Source organism: Erpetoichthys calabaricus, chromosome 2 (assembly GCF_900747795.2).
Source record: "Erpetoichthys calabaricus chromosome 2, fErpCal1.3, whole genome shotgun sequence".
NCBI lineage: Eukaryota > Metazoa > Chordata > Cladistia > Polypteriformes > Polypteridae > Erpetoichthys > Erpetoichthys calabaricus.
In genome coordinates this window covers 47,679,241-47,701,964 of record NC_041395.2, presented here as the reverse complement: position 1 = coordinate 47,701,964, position 22,724 = coordinate 47,679,241, and the positions used below count along the sequence as shown (strand labels likewise).

Below are 22,724 nucleotides of genomic sequence, written 5' to 3'. Positions count from 1 at the left end.
CTGATTGGCATCAGCTGTTGTGGTTTGTACCTGTACAGAGTACGCCCAATGGCTGCCTCTTCCTGAAGATGTACCAAGCATGGCCCAATGGGAGAAGACCCAAGGGCAGACCCAGGACAAGGTTTGAGGATTATTTGAATTTGCCAAACTATAGGCTCCTCATCATTCTTCAAAAGTACCTGGACACTATTTGGGCAAAAGAGACATAACAACTCCAGGTATTGAAACCACAACTCGCTCAAAGATAAGTAGACGGAAAATATGCTGAAGTGAAATTGTGAATTAAAAATGCAGGGCAATATAAACTAGGTGATCACATCACAATCTTTAAAAAACTGAAGTCAAAAAGGATTCTATTAACATACCACAATACACAATGAAAAATAGACAAAACAGACAGAATTTTATTAAATGCTAATTGTTGTTTTTTGTTACAGTTCTGTAATATCAGCTCTTTACTTGTACACAGGAGTATAAATTTTAGAAATATTTTTTATTCCATCATATTTCTGTCAAGTACAAAAAATATGTTAAGAATTATATTTATACATGTACTTTCTGTACATATAATATACATATATTGTGCATTTTTATGTATTAATGTTAATACTGACAATTAACACTATAAATTATGAAATTAAAATGTTCAGGAAAAAATACACAGGCTATAAGCTGCTGTTTGATAAAATATATGTTTATGAGAGTCAAGGCAAAAAACTAACTTCTCTGAAATCACAGTAAAAATAGATACTGATGCGCAAAGCAGCTCTGGAGTTCTACTTGTGATACTCATGCCTGATTAGAGAGACCACCACAGCTACATGTTTTCATTCAATCACTTTTAAACAATTTACTTGAACCCCACACTAAGTTGGACTTCTTCATTTACAGTTTCTTTAACTAGTTTGTGGACTGAAGAACTACTGTTGAGTATGAAATGTAGAAGTGTATATATTATCATGTATACAACTGTTGAGAGACTAACTCTACACTTCCTGTGCTACTTATTTACTAATATTTTATCACTAGTACAAGAAGATTTTTATTAAATTAGGTAACATATTATTAAGGGGCTCTGGTAATACACTAGGTAGTACAGCAATCTGTTCCAAAGCCGGACACCAGAAATTTTTTTTAAAGAGTCAAAAAAGGGTTGTGAGCTATTAATTTGAACACAACTTTGATGTGGTTGGCTATAATTCCATGAACACCAAAATATGCCAACACATTCTACTAAAATGTGTAAATCAGAAGAGCTGGAATTTGGGGATAAATATTTCAGATACAAGCACAAAATAACCTTAAAAATGCAGGAGAGAGAAAAAAAAAAATTATATATACTCTAACACTGCATGAACTGGCTTAAGACTTTTTATATGAAAGGTGTATATTTTTCTATTTTACCTAAAAAATGATTTTTTTTTTTTTTTTTATACAAATAAATGAATAGTGACAGTCAGTTAAATATACAAATGAATTAAATAGTAATACAAGACACAAAAGTGCAGACTGTAAAGATAATTATACTCTTTCCTTACATTTACAGCCACCATCCCTTCCAATTATAAATACACATTAATAACAATGTGGTTCTTTAGTGAAAGGATTTACATATTCCATAAATTGTCATTAATTTGGCACTTTTTGCCCACCACGGATTATCCTGTAAAAAAATCAAATATATGAAAAATGTTAACATTGTTTTTTAGTTCGCACTCAGATGAAATAGTTTATTACCTTATGTTTCATATATTCACGGGTAAATTCCTGTTTGGAAAATTAAACAATATGAATACAGTAGTTCACTTATCTGCATACATGTGTGGCACCAAAATTCTTTGTTGCTTCTCATAGATCTTCTCTGCTCAAAGTTAATAACAGATTAACTATATACACCCTATACTTTTGTATACACTTTATAACTTGTCTTAGTCTATTTCCCACACTTTATCTGAGGCCTAAACATCTGTTAGAATCAATTTTGCTTTTTAACTGCAACTCATATTTAACCCCTCATTTTGAACACTACAGAAATGCATGTATGGCATTAAAAAACTGCTATTTCAACATCTCTTTCTGGCAAAGTGTAGTGTGCATATACATGGGATTCTATCACCCATAGAACTACCTTTAATTTAAGAAAAACATTACAATAAATAAACAGAAGGCATACAATTATAAGGTTAAAGTACCAGTTTCAGTTTCATTCTGAAATAACCTATTGTAAGGTCATAATACATACCAACATGTGTGTGCATTTATGCCATACATTTAAATGCATATAACCTTTAGGAGGAATATTCAAACTGCAACCTACTTGGGTAATTTAGCTGCTTCAACATAATTTTGTTACTCTTTTACAAATATATTATGTTAAATTAAAATATTTCACTGCTCTTTCCATTAATTTGAAGAGCAACTTTTTCTGTTTGTTTACCAAATGAGGCATTCTATATACATAAACATTAATGAAACCCACAACTAACAGGGTCCAAATTGAAAATAAAAACTAAAGTACAATATTACAATCTCATAAATATTAAACAAGAATTAAAACAGAGTTCCTGAGCTGCAATAAAAATCAAATTTACTCCAGTTTCTGTTGAAGCTTCTGTCTGAAGCAGACTGGTAGAATGGATAGGACAGCAAGAATCCCAAGGATGAAAAGAGAGTTCCAGGACACTGCTTCTCCTGCTGTTGCAAGCTTATATAATGTAGTTCCAGCATTTATAGCAACAAAAGATGGAGGTGCAACTCCTAAAAAATACAAAATGCAAACAAGAAAAAAAAAAAACATTAAGCAAGTTAAAAGTAATGACATGCATCCATGTATTCCTGACATGGACATTGTAACACCTGTTTTGTCATGTGAAAATGATCAAAAAAAAAAAAAAGGTACCTCTAAAGTTCTTTTTATACTAGTGGACAAGTTAATATTGACAATGCCTACATTATTACATTTTTACATGTACAGTATATTCCCCAACACTTACCTATGTGGCACCTAGTCACCACTTGTATCCCAAATAAATAAATCAAACAAGAACATGTCCAAGGCTGGCAACCTCAGCTTCAAACCATAGCAGGGGCTAGAAGCTGGCTACTTCATCTTTATCCCTGAAAGGGCTGCACAATTCTAACAGAATAAGCACAGCTTGCAACTGATCAAATATGCAAGATACATACTCCAACAAGGCCAGATCATTATCTTTAAAAGGGCTAAAAAAGTAACAAATCACTTGTAAAAGTACACAGGGGCACATGATATCAATAATCAAGGCAAGTTTTACTGAGGAAATATTCAAACTATAATGTAATCATTACTTATGCTTATTTGAAGATAAACCAGCAATTTTAATACTAGAAGTCAAAAGTTAAAGAAAAAATACAATCTGAAGGTTTCAAATAAATGTCCATACTGCAAGCTGGCTTAGTAAAACCAGGAGAAAGATGTCCATATAACTAAAAAGAGTCCATTCTTCCTAATCAAAATAAGGTGTTCCATAAAATGTTTCCCTTTATAGCGCAGAGTAGGTTTTAGCTTTTGTCATTGTGGCACACTTTAAGTTGCCTGCACTTTTTAGCATGACATTCAGTGTGGCTTTAGGACGGTCTACACCCTCAATCGTTTATATTAATGCTACAATAATTTCATATTGCTGCTCAAACATACTTCTTAACTTTTGGTTTATACAGTATTTGCATATTTCTCACGTCTTATTTAGTATCTCTTTTGCATCTGAGAATTCAACACTCTGATAAAATGCATTATTTCCATCAGTTTGTTTACTCGATGGTTCACAAGAAGAACAGATATAGCAGACAGCTTTTCTAAAGAGGTCTCAAACTTGCCCTACAATATAAATTAAAACTTTTGTCTTTCTCACTAGCCCATCAAATACTTGTCTTCAACCAGCTTCTCCCTTTGCATCTGCTCCCCTCTGAGGGCACAGATTTAAAAACTTACCAAATACATCTATTTTTACTATCACAAAGGTGCAGGATGGTATACTACATATGTGAAGGCCTCTTTTTCCCCTTGAAGCATGGGCCAGACTGTAGGGAAGTCCCTTAGACAATACATTGCGAGATAGACTACATGCGTGAGAACATACTGTACTTAAGCAGATGTCAGAGTTTCACAGGGTTGAATGACAGTAAGACCAAGTGTCTAGATGAGTTCTGAGTGCTGGTGGCAGCCAGGTGTTTTAGGACATCTCTCAGAGATACCAGTGATCATTAAATAACGGCTGCTGGATTTTGAATTAACATGTACAGTACCTACTGTATGTAGATATGTAGATGGGTAAATATCTGAACGACTTCTGTAATTCAAGGATCATGTGCCTTCTTACAGCTTAGTTGCTGAAAACAAAAACTGCTCACAGGTCTTGCTAAAATTTGTTTACCCGATGAGCTAACGTTGTTGCTAACATCTGTTGACTCATCCAGTATTAAGAAAAACAGTGGAATAGTCACTAAAGCTGTTTGTAGCTCTTCCAATAATGTGCAAGCAATGGCTTGGCACATTTCTGACAAACATTTGTCATTCAGGTAGTTTCCATAGGTTGCTTTGACAAGTTTACATTGTTCCAAAAGGATATTCTTTTTCCCCCCAAAAAAAAAAAAAACTTAGTCCAATAAAACTGAAAGGACAATTATTTGTGCAACTAAGTATGTCACTTTAGGTAGCCATTTAATTTCTTCATCACCTTGCATATTAGTAACTCCAATAGGAACAGCCATAGCGCTATCTATGACTTTGTTCAAGTATCTCATTTTGTAACACTCCCTGGTAAATCTCATATTACTAAACATGTTGCAAAGTGTCTGTTCATTTCTGTTTTTTTCCACCCAAAAGTTATCTTTATTTTTTTCCCTTCAGTGTTCAGGTGTACATTTTTTGATTTTCCACAATCAAATATTTTTCTTTTATGTGTGTCCTTCTAATTATTCATTTGATTTTCTTTTTAACCTTCAGTCCTGATTTGACTGAATTTCTTATAATCAATCCATCATATTTATCATTTTTTAAAGGAAAGTATAAGTCTCTTAAATGTCATAACACAAGCACAAATTGGTTGACACTGGAAAATACTGAATTGTACGAGGGATGTTCAGAAGGTTTCCACATTTTTTTATTTTATTTATTAAGAATTTCAAAAATAAATTACATCACTTTTCTACTAGTCGTCTTTGTTTGCGATGCAATTTTACCAGCGTTGTACTTTCTTGTTAAAGCCCATTTACTATTCCTCCCGCCTTCGCCGTTTCCAATGAAAATATAAAAGTGTGGAAACTCCCTCATGAAGTTCTCACAGATATGAATTAACAGCTCCCTGAGATTGCTGAGACAAAATAATCCAAGAAAATTGAGAGATCTAACACAGTATTTATTCAGTCTGAGTGGTAAGATTTAATGCTAAATCTGAAGGCAAAATTATCACCAAAATTCAGACAAAGATCAGAAACCATACAGCTTAAATGGGCAAATGAATCTCAGTGAAATTGGTATTTTTGTTCAAAAATGACATGTAGAAATTATTTTACAATGTGCATGTAATCAAAAGACGTGGAACAATACCTGACAAATGTCTTGAAAAATGGACATATTTGGTAAGTTTTGAAGCTTTTCTCGGTGCCCCATTGCATACAATGTAAAGCCCCAATGATAACAATTTTTTTTAAAATTTATACTACTAGGGTGTTGTACCGTGTTAGCCATTATGAATGTAGTGAAAAGTCAAGTAAAATGACACCTTTTATTGGCTAACTAAAAAGATTACAATATACAAGCTTTCGAGGCAACTCAGGCCCTTTCATCAGGCAAGATGTAATACAGAAACTGGAGTGCACTTTGAAAAATTATAAAAGAACTTCAGCCAATGCTAAACAATGACCAAACACTGAAAAATGTATTTCCTGAACCTCCCCTCCTGGCATACAGACAACCACCAAACCTTCAGCAATTAATTGTCCAAAGCTCCCTAAGTGAACCAACAGAAAATGGCACATCTCCCTGCCTAAAGAAAAGATGTAAAACGTGTGCCCACATTTATAATACAGACCGTATAGTTATAATAATAATAATAATACATTTTATTTATATAGCGCCTTTCCCATGCTCAAGGCACTTACAGAATATAAGACAAAACGACAGGGTACACAGTATACAGCATTGTACAAACCAGATAAATAAATAAATAAGATTAAGACAGTGAATTCTGAGAGAAAAAAAAAAGCCTAACAGACAACATAATTGATGGTCTAGCACACACACATACAGGTTACATTAACTTCTTGACAGAAAAGTAAACTGAGAGAAGGGTAATAAAGTCACATGGAGCTAAAAGCCTTCCTGAACAAATGAGTTTTGAGTTGTTTTTTAAAAGAATTCATGGAGTCAGCTGACCTGATTAATTTCGGTAGCTCATTCCAGAGTCTGGGCGCTATACAGCTGAAGGCCCTGTCACCCATGGAGTGTAGATTAGTGTGGGGCACAACAAGATTGCCAGAATCAGAGGACCTTAGTGGGCGGGCAGGCACATAGTGATGGAGAAGGTCACTGATGTAGTTTGGCGAGAGGTTATTTAAGGCTTTGTAGGTTATTAGTAGAATTTTATATTCGATTCTGGAAGACACAGGGAGCCAGGAAAGACGGAGCAGGATGGGTATGATGTGCTCGCTGCTGCTGGTTTGAGTAAGGACTCTTGTAGCCGAGTTTTGAATCAACTGGAGCTGTGATATAAGATTAGAAGGGGCACCTGCCAGTAGGGAATTACAATAATCGATGCAGGATGTGATAAAAGCATAGACAAGTTTCTCAGCATTAGAAAAGGAGAGGAAGGAGCGAACACGGGATATGTTACGGAGGTGAAAGTAAGAAAGTTACTTAATGTGATTTATAAGGGCGGAATATGAAAGGGAGGAATCAAAAATGACACCAAGATTCTTTGCAGTAGAGGCAGGTCTGATGAGATCACCGCCAAGATGGACTGGGAAGGAGCTCATTTTATTAAGCTGCATTTTAGTCCCAATTTGCAGGAGTTTGGTTTTGTTGCAGTTTAATTTTAAAGAGTTCTGCTCCATCCAGGTTTTAATTTCACTAAGGCAGGTTGTGAGCTGAGAAAGCTCTGATGAAATTCTACTTTAAACATTGAAGTAGAGTGTCATCTGCATAAAAATACTAACCCAGTCCATAGCTACGAATAATATGGCCAAGGGGAAGCATATAAATACAGAAGAGCAGAAGACCGAGAACAGAGCCCTGAGGAACTCTTTGTGTGACTGGCGCTGAGCTGGATCTGCTGTTGCCAAGACTAACAAACTCTTGCCTATCAGTAAGATAGGACTTGAACCACTGGAGGGCAGTGCCAGAGATACCCAGCATATTCTCCATTCTGGACAGTAGAATGTCATGTCTGACAGTGTCAAATGCTGCACTGAGGTCAAACAGAATTAATATGTTGGTTTGTCCAGAGTCTGCTGCCATAAGCAAATTATTGGTTACCCGTAGCAGAGCAGTTTCACAGCTGTGCCGCGTCCTGAAACCAGATTGAAAGGGTTCCATCAAATTATTAGAGGTTAGGTAATTGGTGAGTTGGGAAGCTACAACACGCTCAAGAACTTTTGACAGGAAAGGTAAGTGGGAAATAGGCTGGAAATTGTTAAGATTCTCAGCATCAAGACCAGACTTTTTTAACATTGGGGTTACAGAAGCAATTTTAAAACAGAGCGGCACAGAGCCAGTGTCAAGGGATGAGTTTATTATTGTTGTAACAGTCGGGATTATGGCATAAAGGCAGGATTTAAGTAGTGTGGTGGGGATGGGGTCCAGTACACAAGTAGTCGGCCTCATTTTACAAAGCAGGTTATTAACAAACACAGATGTGACTGGTGAGAACTTGGAGAAGGAGCTGGATGGAATGGGAAAACAGGGAGAGATATAAGCAGATGATGTATTTATGTTAGTTGAATTATTTAGATCTTTAATTTTGTTACGGAAAAAGTGGAGGAATTCCTCACAGACTTCAGTAGAAGAGGTAGTTGGGCCAGATGTGGGTTTGAGTAGTTTATTAACTACAGAGAACAAAACCCTTGGGTTATCATGGCCACTTTCTATTATTCTGCCATAATGGGTGTTCTTGGCAGCGGTTAGTGCTTCTCTGTAAGTTCTTTGGTGGTCAGAGAAAGCCTGGATGTGCACAGTGAGGCCAGACTTGCGTGACATTCTCTCAAGGCGTCAGCCAGCTGCTTTCCTAGATCGCAATTCTGAATTATACCAAGGAGCTGAACGTTTAAAGGAAACCTCCTTATGTTTTAAAGGAGCTGTTTTATCTAATGCTGAATGAAGGGCTGTGTTATAGTGGTCAACAAGACTATCTAGTGCTGACGGAATAGGTGAAGACAGTAAAAGATCAGAAATGGATCCAGAAAGGATAGAGGGACAGATATTTTTAAGGTTTCTGTAAGAAATTTGTCGTTATACCACACTGCCGACTAGAACATCACATAAAGGAATCATTTTCCTGCAGATCATCTAATGTGGTCTACCTAATTTTCTGCATGAAATGTCCTGACACTGCACTCTATTTGGGAGAAACTGGACAAACACTCCGCCAGAGAATGAATTTACACAGGTTCCACATTAAACGTGGCAAAACAGATGTTCCTGTAGCGGCCCACTTTAACAGCCATGGACACTGTGAAAGGGACTTTAAAGTCACATGCTTATGGGCAACTTCAGAACACAGCAAGAGAGAAAAGAATGGGAAGTTAAACTCATGCTGAAATTTAACACATTGCAACATGGTTTGAATAGAGACATGAGTTTTATGGCCAGATATGAGGATTGTTTGCATCTCTCAGACTGACACAGACAACATGACTACAGATCCACATTGTATTGAAAAACTCATTAGAAACTTCAAAAGACTTTGTTGGACAGTTACTGTATCTTATCCAAAGATCTTGACCATACACTGTTCTTCTCTCTTGTTAAATGAACCCTTGCCTGAAGGAGTCCATTAATTTTTTACATTTAAGATTTCTCACTTAAAGATTTACCAATGTTGTTTCTTGTCCTAGTGTGTATATATAAGCACAGGGAACTCCAGTTTCTGTATTACATCTTGCCTGAAGAAGGGGCCTGAGCTGCCTCGAGAACTTGCATATTGTAATCTTTTTTAGTTAATCAATAAAAGGTGTCCTTTTGCTTGACTTTTCACTACATTAAAATTTATAGAAAGTGATTAACTTTAGAACACAAATTTGTGTGGCAAATGCATATACACAATGTTTATGAAGAGAAAAACTATGGCTTGAAAAATACTGAACGTATCCTTTAATGCAGCGGACTCCATGAATTCTTTTAAAAAACAACTCAAAACTCATCTGTTCAGGAAGGCTTTTAGCTGTACTTGACTTTATTACCCTTCTCTCAGTTTACTTCTCTGTCAAAATGCTCATGTAACCTGTATGTGTGTGTGCGAGACCATCAATTATGTTGTCTGTTTTTTTTTTCTCTTTTTACTGTCGTAATCTTCTTTATTTATCTGGTTTGTACAATGCTACAGTGCATCAAGAAAGTATTCACAGCGCATCACCTTTTCCATCTTTTGTTATGTTACAGCCTTATTCCAAAATTGATTAAATTCATTTTTTTCCTCAGAATTCTATACACAACACCCCATAATGACAATGGGAAAAAAGTTTACTTGAGGTTTTTGCAAATTTATTAAAAATAAAAAAACTGAGAAATCACATGTACATAAGTATTCACAGCCTTTGCTCAATACTTTGTCGATGCACCTTTGGCAGCAATTACAGCCTCAAGTCTTTTTGAATATGATGCCACAAGCTTGGCACACCTATCCTTGGCCAGTTTCGCCCATTCCTCTTTGCAGCACCTCTCAAGCTCCATCAGGTTGGATGGGAAGCGTCTGTGCACAGCCATTTTAAGATCTCTCCAGAGATGTTCAAATCGGATTCAAGTCTGGGCTCTGGCTGAGCCACTCAAGGACATTGACAGAGTTGTCCTGAAGCCACTACTTTGATATCTTGGCTGTGTGCTTAGGGTCGTTGTCCTGCTGAAAGATGAACCGTCACCCCAGTCTGAGGTCAAGAGCGCTCTGGAGCAGGTTTTCATCCAGGATGTCTCTGTACATTGCTGCAGTCATCTTTCCATTTATCCTGACTAGTCTCCCAGTTCCTGCCGCTGAAAAACATCCCCACAGCATGATGCTGCCACCACCATGCTTCACTGCAGGGATGGTGCCAGGTTTTCTCCAAACGTGATGCCTCACACCAATGAGTTCAATCTTTGTCTCATCAGACCAGAGAATTTTCTTTCTCATGGTCTGAGAGTCCTTCAGGTGCCTTATGGCAAACTCCAGGCAGGCTGCCATGTGCCTTTTACTAAGGAGTGGCTTCCGTCTGGCCACTCTACCATACAGGCCTGATTGGTGGATTGCTGCAGAGATGGTTGTCCTTCTGGAAGGTTCTCCTCTCTCCACAGAGGACCTCTGGAGCTCTGACAGAGTGACCATCGGGTTCTTGGTCACCTCCCTGACTAAGGCCCTTCTCCCCCGATCGCTCAGTTTAGATGGCCGGCCAGCTCTAGGAAGAGTCCTGGTGGTTTCGAACTTCTTCCACTTACGGATGATGGAGGCCACTGTGCTCATTGGGACCTTCAAAGCAGCAGAGATTTTTCTGTAACCTTCCCCAGATATGTGCCTAGAGACAATCCTATCTCGGAGGTCTACAGACAATTCCTTAGACTTCATACTTGGTTTGTGCTCTGACATGAACTGTCAACTGTGGGACCTTATATAGAGAGGTGTGTGCCTTTCCAAATCATGTCCAGTCAACTGAATTTACCACGGGTGGACTCCAGTTAAGCTGCAGAAAAATCTCAAGGATGATCAGGGGAAACAGGATGCACCTGAGCTCAATTTCGAGCTTCACGGCAAAGGCTGTGAATACTTATGTACATGTGCTTTCTCAATTTTTTTATTTTTTAATAAATTTGCTAAAACCTCAAGTAAACTTTTTTCACGTTGTCATTATGGGGTGTTGTGTGTAGAATTCTGAGGAAAAAAAATGAATTTAATCCATTTTGGAATAAGGCTGTAACATAACAAAATGTGGAAAAAGTGATGCGCTGTGAATACTTTCCGGATGCACTGTATATACTGTATACCCTGCCATTCTTTCTTATATTCTGTAAGTGCCTTGAGCATGGGAAAGGTGCTATATAAATAAAATGTATTATTATTATTATTATTATTATTATACATGGTATTAAATTTCTTCAATAAAATTTGAGGTTTCAAGTTGAATGCTCGTTTATCTGATTTCTCATGTATAAATAACAGAATGGAGAAAAGGAGAAAAGAAAAGAAAATGGCTGAGATCATGATTGAACTTGCTGTGCTTGTTAACCCTTTATATAGCACTAGCTCTGTCAAGTAGCAATTGGCAGTCAGAAAAAGGGGCAAGCACAACTGTGCTGATAAGTCATTATGCATTCGCTAAATACGACATGCCCAGTAATATTCAGTTGTATAAATTAACATGGTATATCAATGAGATCAGCAACTGCAGTCAGCAATTATCCTATGATTAGAAATTCCATAATGCGACATCAGCTTTAACCAATTTTGCAAAAGCATGGGCTGATTGTTTATACAAGTAGGGGAATGTCTCTTCCAAAAAATTGATTACCATGCAGCCAATCACTGTGTTTAACACCTCATCGAAGAATGCAACTGGAGAGAATTCTAGGGCCAAATGACAGACTTCTAGGATGTGACAATGGCAGCAATTTAATGGATTACGCAACATGATGTAAAATTTTGAAATTGTGAATTTTTTTTAGTCATTGCACATTCAGATTTTTTTTATTTTGCTTTGTTTATTGTGTAATTAATATGCTAAATAAATAATAAATACAATATATATTGAAGAGGCGACACGGTGGTGCAGTGGGTAGCGCTGCTGCCTCGCAGTTAGGAGATCTGGGGACCTGGGTTCGCTTCCCGGGTCCTCCCTGCGTGGAGTTTGCATGTTCTCCCCGTGTTTGCGTGGGTTTCCTCCGGGCACTCCGGTTTCCTCCCACAGTCCAAAGACATGCAGGTTAGGTGGATTGGCGATTCTAAATTGGCCCTAGTGTGTGCTTGGTGTGTGGGTGTGTTTGTGTGTATCCTGCGGTGGGTTGGCACCCTGCCCGGGATTGGTTCCTGCCTGGTGCCCTGTGTTGGCTGGGATTGGCTCCAGCAGACCCCCGCGACCCTGTGTTCGGATTCAGCGGGTTGGAAAATGGATGGATGGATATATATTGAAGAAATTATTTCTATTTCACTTAAAATCAGAAAAAAAAACAAATTCACTTTGCCAGGAACTGTACAAATCTAATTTGACAGACTTCTTTTTAATAATTTTTCAATAGCTTCTTATATCTTGCTTTCTAAATAAATAAGGGGGGGTGGCAGATTTGGTCTGAATTAGATGAGACACTCTATGTCTGATCACATTCACTGTAATGAAATCCATTTAACCAATAAAAATCAATATATCAAGTATATACAGTATGAGCAACTAATGATACAGTATTGGAACTGCAGCAACAAAATATATGTAACTTTTAAGTTTATAACTGAGGATAAACCACCAAATTAAACACGAACATAATAACTAACTAGAGAAACAAAGTTTCAAGTTAATATTGCAAAAATATATTATACAGTATATATTTAAAAATGATACTATATATAACGGGACAATATAAAAATTACAATAAATTAAGTGACTGTAAAATAAGTACTTTTGAAAAATGATCTCTTACCCAAAAATGTGCCAACGAAAAAAACTCCTAAAGGCACATTGATTACAGGAGATGTTATATTAATGAACCAATTAGGAAGGAACGGTGTAATTCTGAGGAAGATGATATAATTTATTAAATGTTCCCGGTGTTTGTCTACCTGAACAAGACAAAAAAAAAAGTTTACATATTATATAATATTACAATATATAAAAACTACATCTAAACATCTTATGCTTTCCCCTTTTAATATTGCCTTTCACGGCATTACTAAAACAATTTTTTCAGTGCTGGTTTTTACTTTGTTTATAGAACTCATAACCTTTACTTTTCTGGACTATTTTTAACATGACTTAATACTAGGGTGTTGTACTGTGTTAGCCATTATGAATGTAGTAAAATGGCACCTTTTATTGGTTAGCTAAAAAAGATTACAATATGCAAGCTTTCGAGGCAACTCAGGCCCCTTCTTCAGGCAAGATGTAATGATTACAAGATGTAATGAATGCAAGATGTAATCATTACATCTTGCCAGAAGAAGGGGCCGGAGTTGCCTAGAAAGCTTGCATATTGTAATTTTTTTAGTTAGTCAATAAAAGGTGTCTTGACTTGTCACAACATGACTTGATGAAAAGAAATTAATAAATTGTGGTAAAATTTAATTTTTTTTAAACAGTACTAGGGTGTTGTACCGTGTTAGCCATTATGAATTATGAATTTCTTTTAAACAGAAATACCAAGTACATTTAGACATAATGATTGCCAGCTATTTCAAGAACAGTTTGGGCTAACACAAAAAGCAAGAGAGTTTAAACACAACATTTAATATACATACAGAGTTGAAATAAAAGAGAACAAACTGAGAAACTGGCATTAGGAGGGGAAAAAAATGAAATTATCTGAATTTGACTTATACCTGTGGTCCAGTTGACACAGTGACAGAATGTCTGCACAGTATGTAACACAGTTCAGCACTTAACTATCAAGAATTTCTGTCACAAGAAGGAAGAATAAATATATAAAAAAGAACTACCTGTTGTGACCATTTCAGTGCCTTTTCTGTTAAATATTTGTAGGACCACTGGTCTTCTACTAGGTAAGAGAGCATATAACAGAAGGAAGCTCCAAGTCCTGAGCACTGCAAAGAAAACAATCAAGAAATATAAAATCAAGTAAACAATGTAGAACAAGAATACTCGAGTTTATGAAGCACATTCTGTCTGACACTGTTTAGCATATCTTAATTTGGACTCATCAAGCAGGATTTATTCAAGTGCTTTTAAAGTTTTTTGGTTATTTTTCAATTTAGTACGTTATATCTTACATGTTTCTCCATATTTATAATCCTGTATAAATATGCCCTGGAGTCCAGTACAGTATTGTTCACAAGAAATTCAATTTCACTCAGACGATTCTCTCATATGCCTCTGTCATGTATTCTCCCCACCATAAAAAAAACTCTGGCTAATTGCCAGATTAAGGCCCATGTGTGACTAATTCTGATCAGAAGCCACTCTTCCTCTTAACACCAACAAAAGCCAAGTGTAACACTGATGACTGTAGATCTTTTCCAGATCTTTCTGAATTCCATCTCACTTCCTCGGGAATGCCATGTACAAATAACTAGCAAAGTTACATGTTGTTCTGACAGACGTCATCAAGCAAATAGCAAAAAATAGCAAGGATAATGAATTGAGGGGTTTCTCAGGCTATTTATGAGAATAGGAGTATGGATAATAATATCATCACTATACAATACTCAGGCTATTTATGAGAATAGGAGTATAGATAATAATATCATCACTATACAATACTCAGGCTATTTATGAGAATAGGAGTATGGATAATAATATCATCACTATACAATACAGTCAGCTCATCAGCAACATTTAAATTCATCTAGTTTATAATGCATAAAATGTTTTTTTTTCAAATTACATTTTTATATATTACTTTTATCAGTACTTAACTCAGGAAAATCAACACCTTTACTTGCTTTATTTTTCGGAAGGCAATTTTATTTTATCCACAGTCAACACTCATATCATCAGTGTTACACAAATAGGAATCAACAAATATGAACAGACAGAAAAGAAATGGTGCTGAGCCACACAAATTAAATTTAAAATTTAACAAAAAAAAAACACATTTCAAATTTAAAGCTAGATGTTAGAGTTAAAATGTAATGAACACTACTCACCAAGCACACCAGGAATAGTGCCAAGGGAAATGGGTAAAGATATCCTGACAAAATACTCAAAAATATTGAGCCTGGAATGGCAAAGGTTTGTAAACTGTTTGGGAAAGTCAAGGAATTCATAAAGATGTGAAAACATAAATCTCTTGAATCATATCAATACATATCGATATATACCGGCTTCTAAGTTTAATCAAGCACAGATTTCCCCGAATGCATAACATGGGGCAATAACAACACAGAAAAGTAAAGTAGTTTGGAATATTTATTCAAACATCTACTTGCCAATCATTCTGGTCCTTTACTGGTTTATATTTTTTCCCCTTTTTTCTTTACGCTGCCTCCTATAAAATGTAACATTTTTGAATTTACTTCACTAGAGCTATTAAAGTTTTAAATAACGCATACGACTATAATGAACAAAAATATATAAATTATAATCTTGAAAACATTTTAAAACATAGGTCCCTTTATTAATCATGACATTTCACAAGTGGCTGATTAAGGGGCTATTTAAGGGGACCAAAATATTATATATATATATATATATATATATATATATATATATATATATATATATATATATATATATATATATATATATAAAATGAATGAATGAAGAGCAATAAGTCTCACACCTAGAGAACAGTTTTGGGCCATAGTTTACTTGCAAGTCAACTGGCTAGGACATTTACTTAAGTTGGGTAGCCACTGTGTCTTTAAATAGCATCTTAGAATTGCATATGTACATTGAAATCTACACTGTAAAAAGTGTGATCATGTAAAGTGCCCAGTAGGCAAAAGCAGCTGAAGCTAATTTTCTGCTTAAAGATCTGTTTATAGGTTTAACTATTTAATTAACTTCAGTTACAGCCATACTGTTACATAATGAATAACTACCACTTTAGTTACCAGGCATAGACTACTTGCAGGAGACAAAGGGTAAAACCAAAAATAAATAAAGGATTTATGTGTCTTGTGTGGTGAAGTAATGTTTGAAGCTCCTCCTACTACCTAAAAAGTAGCTGAACCATCTGATTAAAGAAATCTAGTGTACTCTGCTTGGTTTATCACCACTTAGACGCATACTAAGGGAAGTATAAGAACAAAAAATTCAGAATAGACTCTTTAAAGAAACCAGTGTTTTCAATAAAGAAACTAACATGTTTACATTACTTTGTGACTCTTTATGACATTTTTTTTTTTTTTGTTCTTTATTTCGCCTTATACAATTTCTTGTATTAGGAATTTGTTAGTTTTCACATACCCCTTGGGGTCAGAGCGCAGGGTCAGCCATTGTACAGAGTTCCTGGAGCAATTACAGGTTAAGGGCCTTGCTCAAGGCAGAGTAGGATCTCTTTTGGCAGTGACAGGGATTTGAACCGGCAACCTTCGGGATACCAGCGCAGATCCTTAGCCTCAGAGCCACCACTCCACCCCAAATGTATTTAAAATGTATTTAAAAAAGAAAAAACAGTTGTTTCTGCTTTAGGAAATTAAACTAATTTTATCTCTGTCTCTCTAACTTAAAAAAAAAAAAACACCCTTATTCTCCTACACAAAAATGGTTAGACAATCAAGTGTATAAACCAGTAATGAAATTTACAAGCATCAGTAACAGCTAATTAGCACTGTCCTTAAGTAAAAAGGCTTACTATGAGTGATTTCTTTTCTTGACCTAGTGTGCCAGGACAGTCACTAGTCACCCAATAAATTGAACTGGAATAGGTTTAAGAATGTGATCATTCTTTTATGAAAGCGTTTAGTAGTGAAAAGCTGATTTAGAAAATAAATCAAATAATGCATTCTGAGAAGAAATTACATTAAATAAGCACATGTCAGCTGAAAACAAGACTTGGTTTTTAGTAATTTGAAAAGTTTCACTAAAACCAGTCAATTATCACAAGCTATACAGCAATCAAGAAATGATTTGCTATGATCATATGATGGGTATGTATTAATATATAACTAATAAATAAAGCAAATGGATGAAATGTATTAAAAATAGCTAACTAAATATAACTAAATGTTACAAAATACAACCAATTCAAACTTACCTCTGGATGCTTTAGAAATGAAGACTTAAGTGATCGGGCGGCACGGTGGTGCAGTGGGTAGCGCTGCTGCCTCGCAGTTGGGAGACCTGGGGACCTGGGTTCGCTTCCCGGGTCCTCCCTGCGTAGAGTTTGCATGTTCTCCCCGTGTCTGCGTGGGTTTCCTCCAGTTTCCTCCCACAGTCCAAAGACATGCCGGTTAGGTGGATTGGCGATTCTAAATTGGCCCTAGTGTGTGCTTGGTGTGTGGGTGTGTTTGTGTGTGTCCTGCGGTGGGTTGGCAACCTGCCCGGATTGGTTCCTGCCTTGTGCCCTGTGTTGGCTGGGATTGGCTCCAGCATACCCCCGTGACCCTGTGTTCGGATTCAGCGGGTTGGAAAATGGATGGATGGACTTAAGTGATCATTAATTATGATAGTTTTGAAAGAAGACAAAAGATTTTTAATATCGGCTGCATTATTGGGTGACAAAAGAATGAATCAGACAATTTAACATAACAAAAAAAGTTGTAATCATAAATTTACTTGTTCACTTTTTAACAGAATATAACTAATCAGTTGAAAATGCAGGGTAACATTTGTCAGAATTTAAACAGTAATTATCAAAGTCATTGGGACTTCACGGTCAGATTTAAAAAGCCACGGTGCAATGATTATGTCTCCTTATTGGAGAAAGTGTGGCTTAGTAGTTAGGACACTGTAATTTTAAGCATAGTATTGCTTGCTGGCTCAATCCCAATCACTGACTCACTTTCCAACCCAGAACAAGTTATGCAAGCTGCATCAAATGGAATAACTACTTAGCTTAAATCAACTATATTTCAACTGACTCAGGCTCAGACATCCCCAGACATATTTTATTTTTTGACAGCAGCTCCAAATAGTAGATGTTACCACATCCATGTCCCACTTATTCTAGCAGCACTAAGCACAATGCCGTGTTTTAAAATTACATGATTCCAATCTATTTTTAAACTGAAACTTATTAATCACAGATTAATAAAAAAAAGAAATTAAGAACATATCAGAGTTTTTTTGTCCTATGAGTAACTGCCACAATAACTGGGGAGGAAAAAAAGGAAGAAAAACTTGAAAGCTAATATTGTGCCAGGCATACTTTGACCACAAGCACTGACAAAAACCAGTGCTTGACTATGGAGCACCTATTCATCTGGACTGACCTGTATTCTCTTTCTTCCTGGCTAAGGGCACTAAAGTCGAACAACCCACCATAACCAATGATTTACAATGATTTGTTCACAGTTTTACAGTTCTAATGCATCACGTTTCATGCAAAAAAATAAAAGATAATAAGATAAAAATATATACATGGATGGTTAGCCTTCTAGCTTTATAGTTAACAAGAAACTGATCAAACAGAGGCATAGACAACACTTAAACAGACATGCAATCTACTATCATTTTACTTAATGATTATTGATATCTGTAAATGTAATATTTAATGTTACTGTTAAAATATAAATAGGAGTTTAACTCAAGTATTCTAGGACTCCATAGCTTTGTTTCAACTTTAACTTATAACAGAAATCCAGGAAAAATATAAAAATCTTCTGCAACTTCAACGCTCTTCTTGTCTAAAGTAACTCAGCAAATAGCAAAATTCAAACAGTTAATTTACTCTAAAACATGTCGTCACCGTCACTGTTGCTGCTGCCACCCCTACCACTGACTCTGCCTCTGCTGCCATTCACTTGATGTCCTTACTCTAGAGCAATCCTCTACTATCCCTCTTGAGTCATGCTCAGAAACAGAAATGGAGACTTTTACAAAGAAAAATCATCTTCCTTAGCAGAGCAGACAAATAATGTTTAAAGAACGTTATACCTTTAATGCGTTTTTTTTTTTTTTACACTCATGATATCAAAACTGTTGGTGAACACAAACACAAAAATGTGCATATATAATGTGAAAGAAAACTAGAAATAAAAGGCTTCATATAAAATTCATAGATGCAGTGTTTTCATATTTGTATGACAAATGACATGTACAGTTTACTGTTTCCACAAGGACCCAGTTCTTATGCTTCTGGCTTTGACTTAACTATGCTGGAAACATTAAATACATTTCATTCAATTTATGACCTCATTTTTCCAATTTGAAGGTATTGATATCCATGTGACCCTGAAATGATTTAAGCAGGATTGAGAATGTTACCATATGAATACATAACTGCATGTGGCATTTCTGTAATTCATCTTTCCAGCTTAGTGGATTTGGAATTATGCAGTATCAATACGTTTGTGAAACGTTGTTACCCTACCTTCTCCATGTCTAGCATTGCTACTGTTTGTAAATATTTAATTTCTGAAACCAGAAATACCTAGATAAAATTGTGGAGGCATTTCTGGGAAAGGTCAGCAGTCAAAATAAAAGGAACACTACCATAGGATACATGCACATTCATCATGAGCACACACACGCTTGTTGAATGCAATAGTTTTTGTATTTGTATTGAATTCACATATCGATTCTTATATTAACATGCATACATAAGGCACAAAGAAATGTTCAATAAAGATCTACAGCATTACATCAAATACTCATCCATCTTACTATCCATTACATAGCCATTAGCAGACTGAGCAAAGAACATTTAGAAACACCAGTCCCACACAGTGTGTACACATACACAAACTCCACTGATCCATTCACTACAGGCAAAATATTATAAATAGGAAAAAGATATATATATATATATATATATATATATATATATATATATATATATGATTACACGCACACAAACACATAATTGTAAATAAATAAGTATGAACACATGAATACTGTTAAGAGAAATGTGTAGCATAAATAATTTAGTGGTGACAAATAATTGGTCCAAAAAACCCAAGAAAAAGCTTCCAATATGCAAAGGATACAAGATATAAGTGGCAAAATATGCTAGAAGAACTTGAGTGTAATATGTATCTTTATATTTAGACAACACAGTTCCCAGTGCTTTGGCATCATCCATGTTTTTTGGTATTTTTATCTTCTCCTTTTCTTCCCTGAAAGTTAACAAAAAATATAATAAAAAATGAATTAAATTTGAAAAGGGCAATGTATCTGACATATTATAGAACAGACAAATTAGAATGGATTCTAAAACCAGACCACGTAAATATTTATTGATTCATGCTATGGGGATTTAACCCCCAGCCCCTTGATAATTAACACAATTGAATTTGCATCAAAGATTTATGCATGTAATTGAGCAGTTCTTCCATCAGAGTGGCAAATGTTCCAGAGAAGACTGTACCTGAATATTCAAAATTTAAAACAAGATCTACTATAAACAGGATCAGAGATTTTACAAGTTTCTGCCTCTCCCCCTCATTCGTTGTGTCTTATCTTTAATTAAAAAAACTCAATCCCAGTATGGCTTATGTTTCCATTAAAGGATGTGTCCGGATTTTTCCAAAAGCACCTTTCTAACAATATTTTAGCAACAAAAATGCACATATTTTGCATGCTTTGAGCACAGTACTGGGTAGCTGACAAGTGGATTATGTAACACAAGTAACATGAGATATTTTTTTTTTCTTTTTCCCCCCCACGGGATGTTTTTCACATTATTTTCTGTTGTGCAGCATTGGTCACCATTAGCTTATATTATGTCATAAACTTTATCTACTGTATGTTCTGCATGAAAACATTTTCTTGGCCATTTCTGCAAACTACATGAGGTAAGTAACATATTAAAAATATATAATTTTTGGGTGGTGTATTCCTTTAAGCTGGAAGGCTCGTTTCATTGTCATTGCAGCTTTCTAGCCATACTAAAGGGATCTGGAAGTGATGAAATGTCATCTCCTAGGAACTTAAAGTAGATGGAGACCATGTTACTTTGTTGCATGAATTTTGTATTGTGAAATGATAAGCAACCTACATCTCAGTAATTTATTGGAGAATTGCATTTCTGGAGAATAATCTTTGATGCAGCATAATCCCATGTCATATTTTTAACTGGAGAGTATGTTAAACTTGACGACTATAGTTGTTGATCTTGTCGCCCAAGTATGCCACTTTATACAACTAGAAATGGCTGGAAATGTCAAAGCTAGAAATTGCTGGGGATCCCAAACTACCCAACTACATGACAACTTTCTAGCACAGTTTCAAATTTCCAGAGAATCAGAAGTTTGTCTCTGTTTCTGACAGCTAATAATTTGCTGCCCAATGGAACCAGTGTTGTACAAAGGGTTTACAGGTATGGAGAGCTCAGCCACAATCTCTCATATTTTTCCTGATTCTGTCATGGTACAGAAAACAAAACTTTAGACAGATGAGACTATCTATCATTTGTAAGGTGCAAAACACCCTCATTCCTTATTCATTTGATAATGCATTTTATGCAGTGTACTTCTGGATGGATGCTTATAGGTTTAGTTTGGCTTCAAACTAACATCCATCTTCAAGGTCACTGTTACTAACTGGATACTCAAAAAAATAAAAAAGGCACCGTAACTGTAATTACAGTCAGAAATGATCCAATCATCAACTGGCAGAATAGTATCCAAAAAAAAGGGTGACTTTGAAGCTTTGGTGGCCCCAGGTAGCATTGGTAATGACAAGTTGTTTAATATTGTACTGTTTGTTACACGGGCATTCTTTATACAACTGCTCTTTTCTCAAATTAAAATTAATATTTTAATCGCTTCTGTTTAGTTGCACTCATTTGTTACATTACAAAAAAACAAAAACCTTGTTCTAAAAACACTCAAGATGGTAACTCAGATTTCACATGAATATGGGTCATGTAACCGTCGTGAACCAATTACCATTACTGAGCACAGACCCATTTATAACATGAAAATCTCATTAGCTTCCCTTCCATCCATCAATAAACTATTCAAAAATACACCAGATCAAAGATGGAGCCTACTTAGGATGGAGTATCAGAATATGCTAGGGCAAGTACACACAGATAAACATACACATACTGTCTCATAATGGGTCAATGTATTGCCAGCAATTAACCCAGTACATAAAGTACATCCTAAAAATCCTAAAATTGTGGGAAGAAACCCAAGAATGCAGAGAAAACCCACAATCATTGCACAAATTATGACCTAGCCAGGAAACAAACCCTTGACACCAAAGTAATGGGTAAGCAGTGCTAACCATTGTTCCACTAAAGAAAACCAAATAGCAAAAGCAAGCATGTTTAATAAAATAATATAAAACTGTCTAATGAACAGACAGAACCTGTGCATTTTTTTTGCTACTTTGTTTGTCTAGCTCGTAAAAAAAGGAGTATTCGGCGACTTAGTTAAGTAATGTGAGTTGGAGATTTTTTATTTACTTCATTCAAGACTCAATTATTACATTTTTATTTATTAAATAGTTATGTAACAGAATGCAATTACGTGTATTAGTAAACTACATTAAATATGTGCTTTTTAGCAGCACTTTACAATGGAGTTAGAAATAGAGTACAAATAGGCTTGTGGTGGCTCAATAGCTTTCATACACAGCAGACTGCAATTCAAGTGATATGAAAATGGCATTGATTCATGTGTTAGTGGTTGAAGGGGGGTCTGTGACTAATTGTTCTTCAATTTTTCTAAACATTTTTGAAAGTATACCCAATAGAGTAGTATCCAATAATTAGCAATTGGGGTGGGTGTGCT

General features: G+C 35.6%; 1 protein-coding gene across 1 annotated transcript in view; it reads right to left on the bottom strand.

The window, feature by feature from the left end:
- Positions 1 to 381: 381 nt before the first annotated feature.
- tmem41b (transmembrane protein 41B) overlaps positions 382 to 22,724 on the bottom strand; it is a 36,475-nt gene continuing 14,132 nt past the window's right edge. Inside the window, exons 3-7 of the mRNA XM_028793749.2 lie at positions 19,971 to 20,099; positions 15,024 to 15,117; positions 13,857 to 13,961; positions 12,845 to 12,983; positions 382 to 2,757 (exon numbers count right to left, since the gene is read on the bottom strand). Of these exons, the coding sequence (XP_028649582.2) occupies positions 2,588 to 2,757; positions 12,845 to 12,983; positions 13,857 to 13,961; positions 15,024 to 15,117; positions 19,971 to 20,099 (637 nt within the window). The 3' untranslated portion in view covers positions 382 to 2,587. The remainder of the gene's footprint in view (positions 2,758 to 12,844; positions 12,984 to 13,856; positions 13,962 to 15,023; positions 15,118 to 19,970; positions 20,100 to 22,724) is intronic.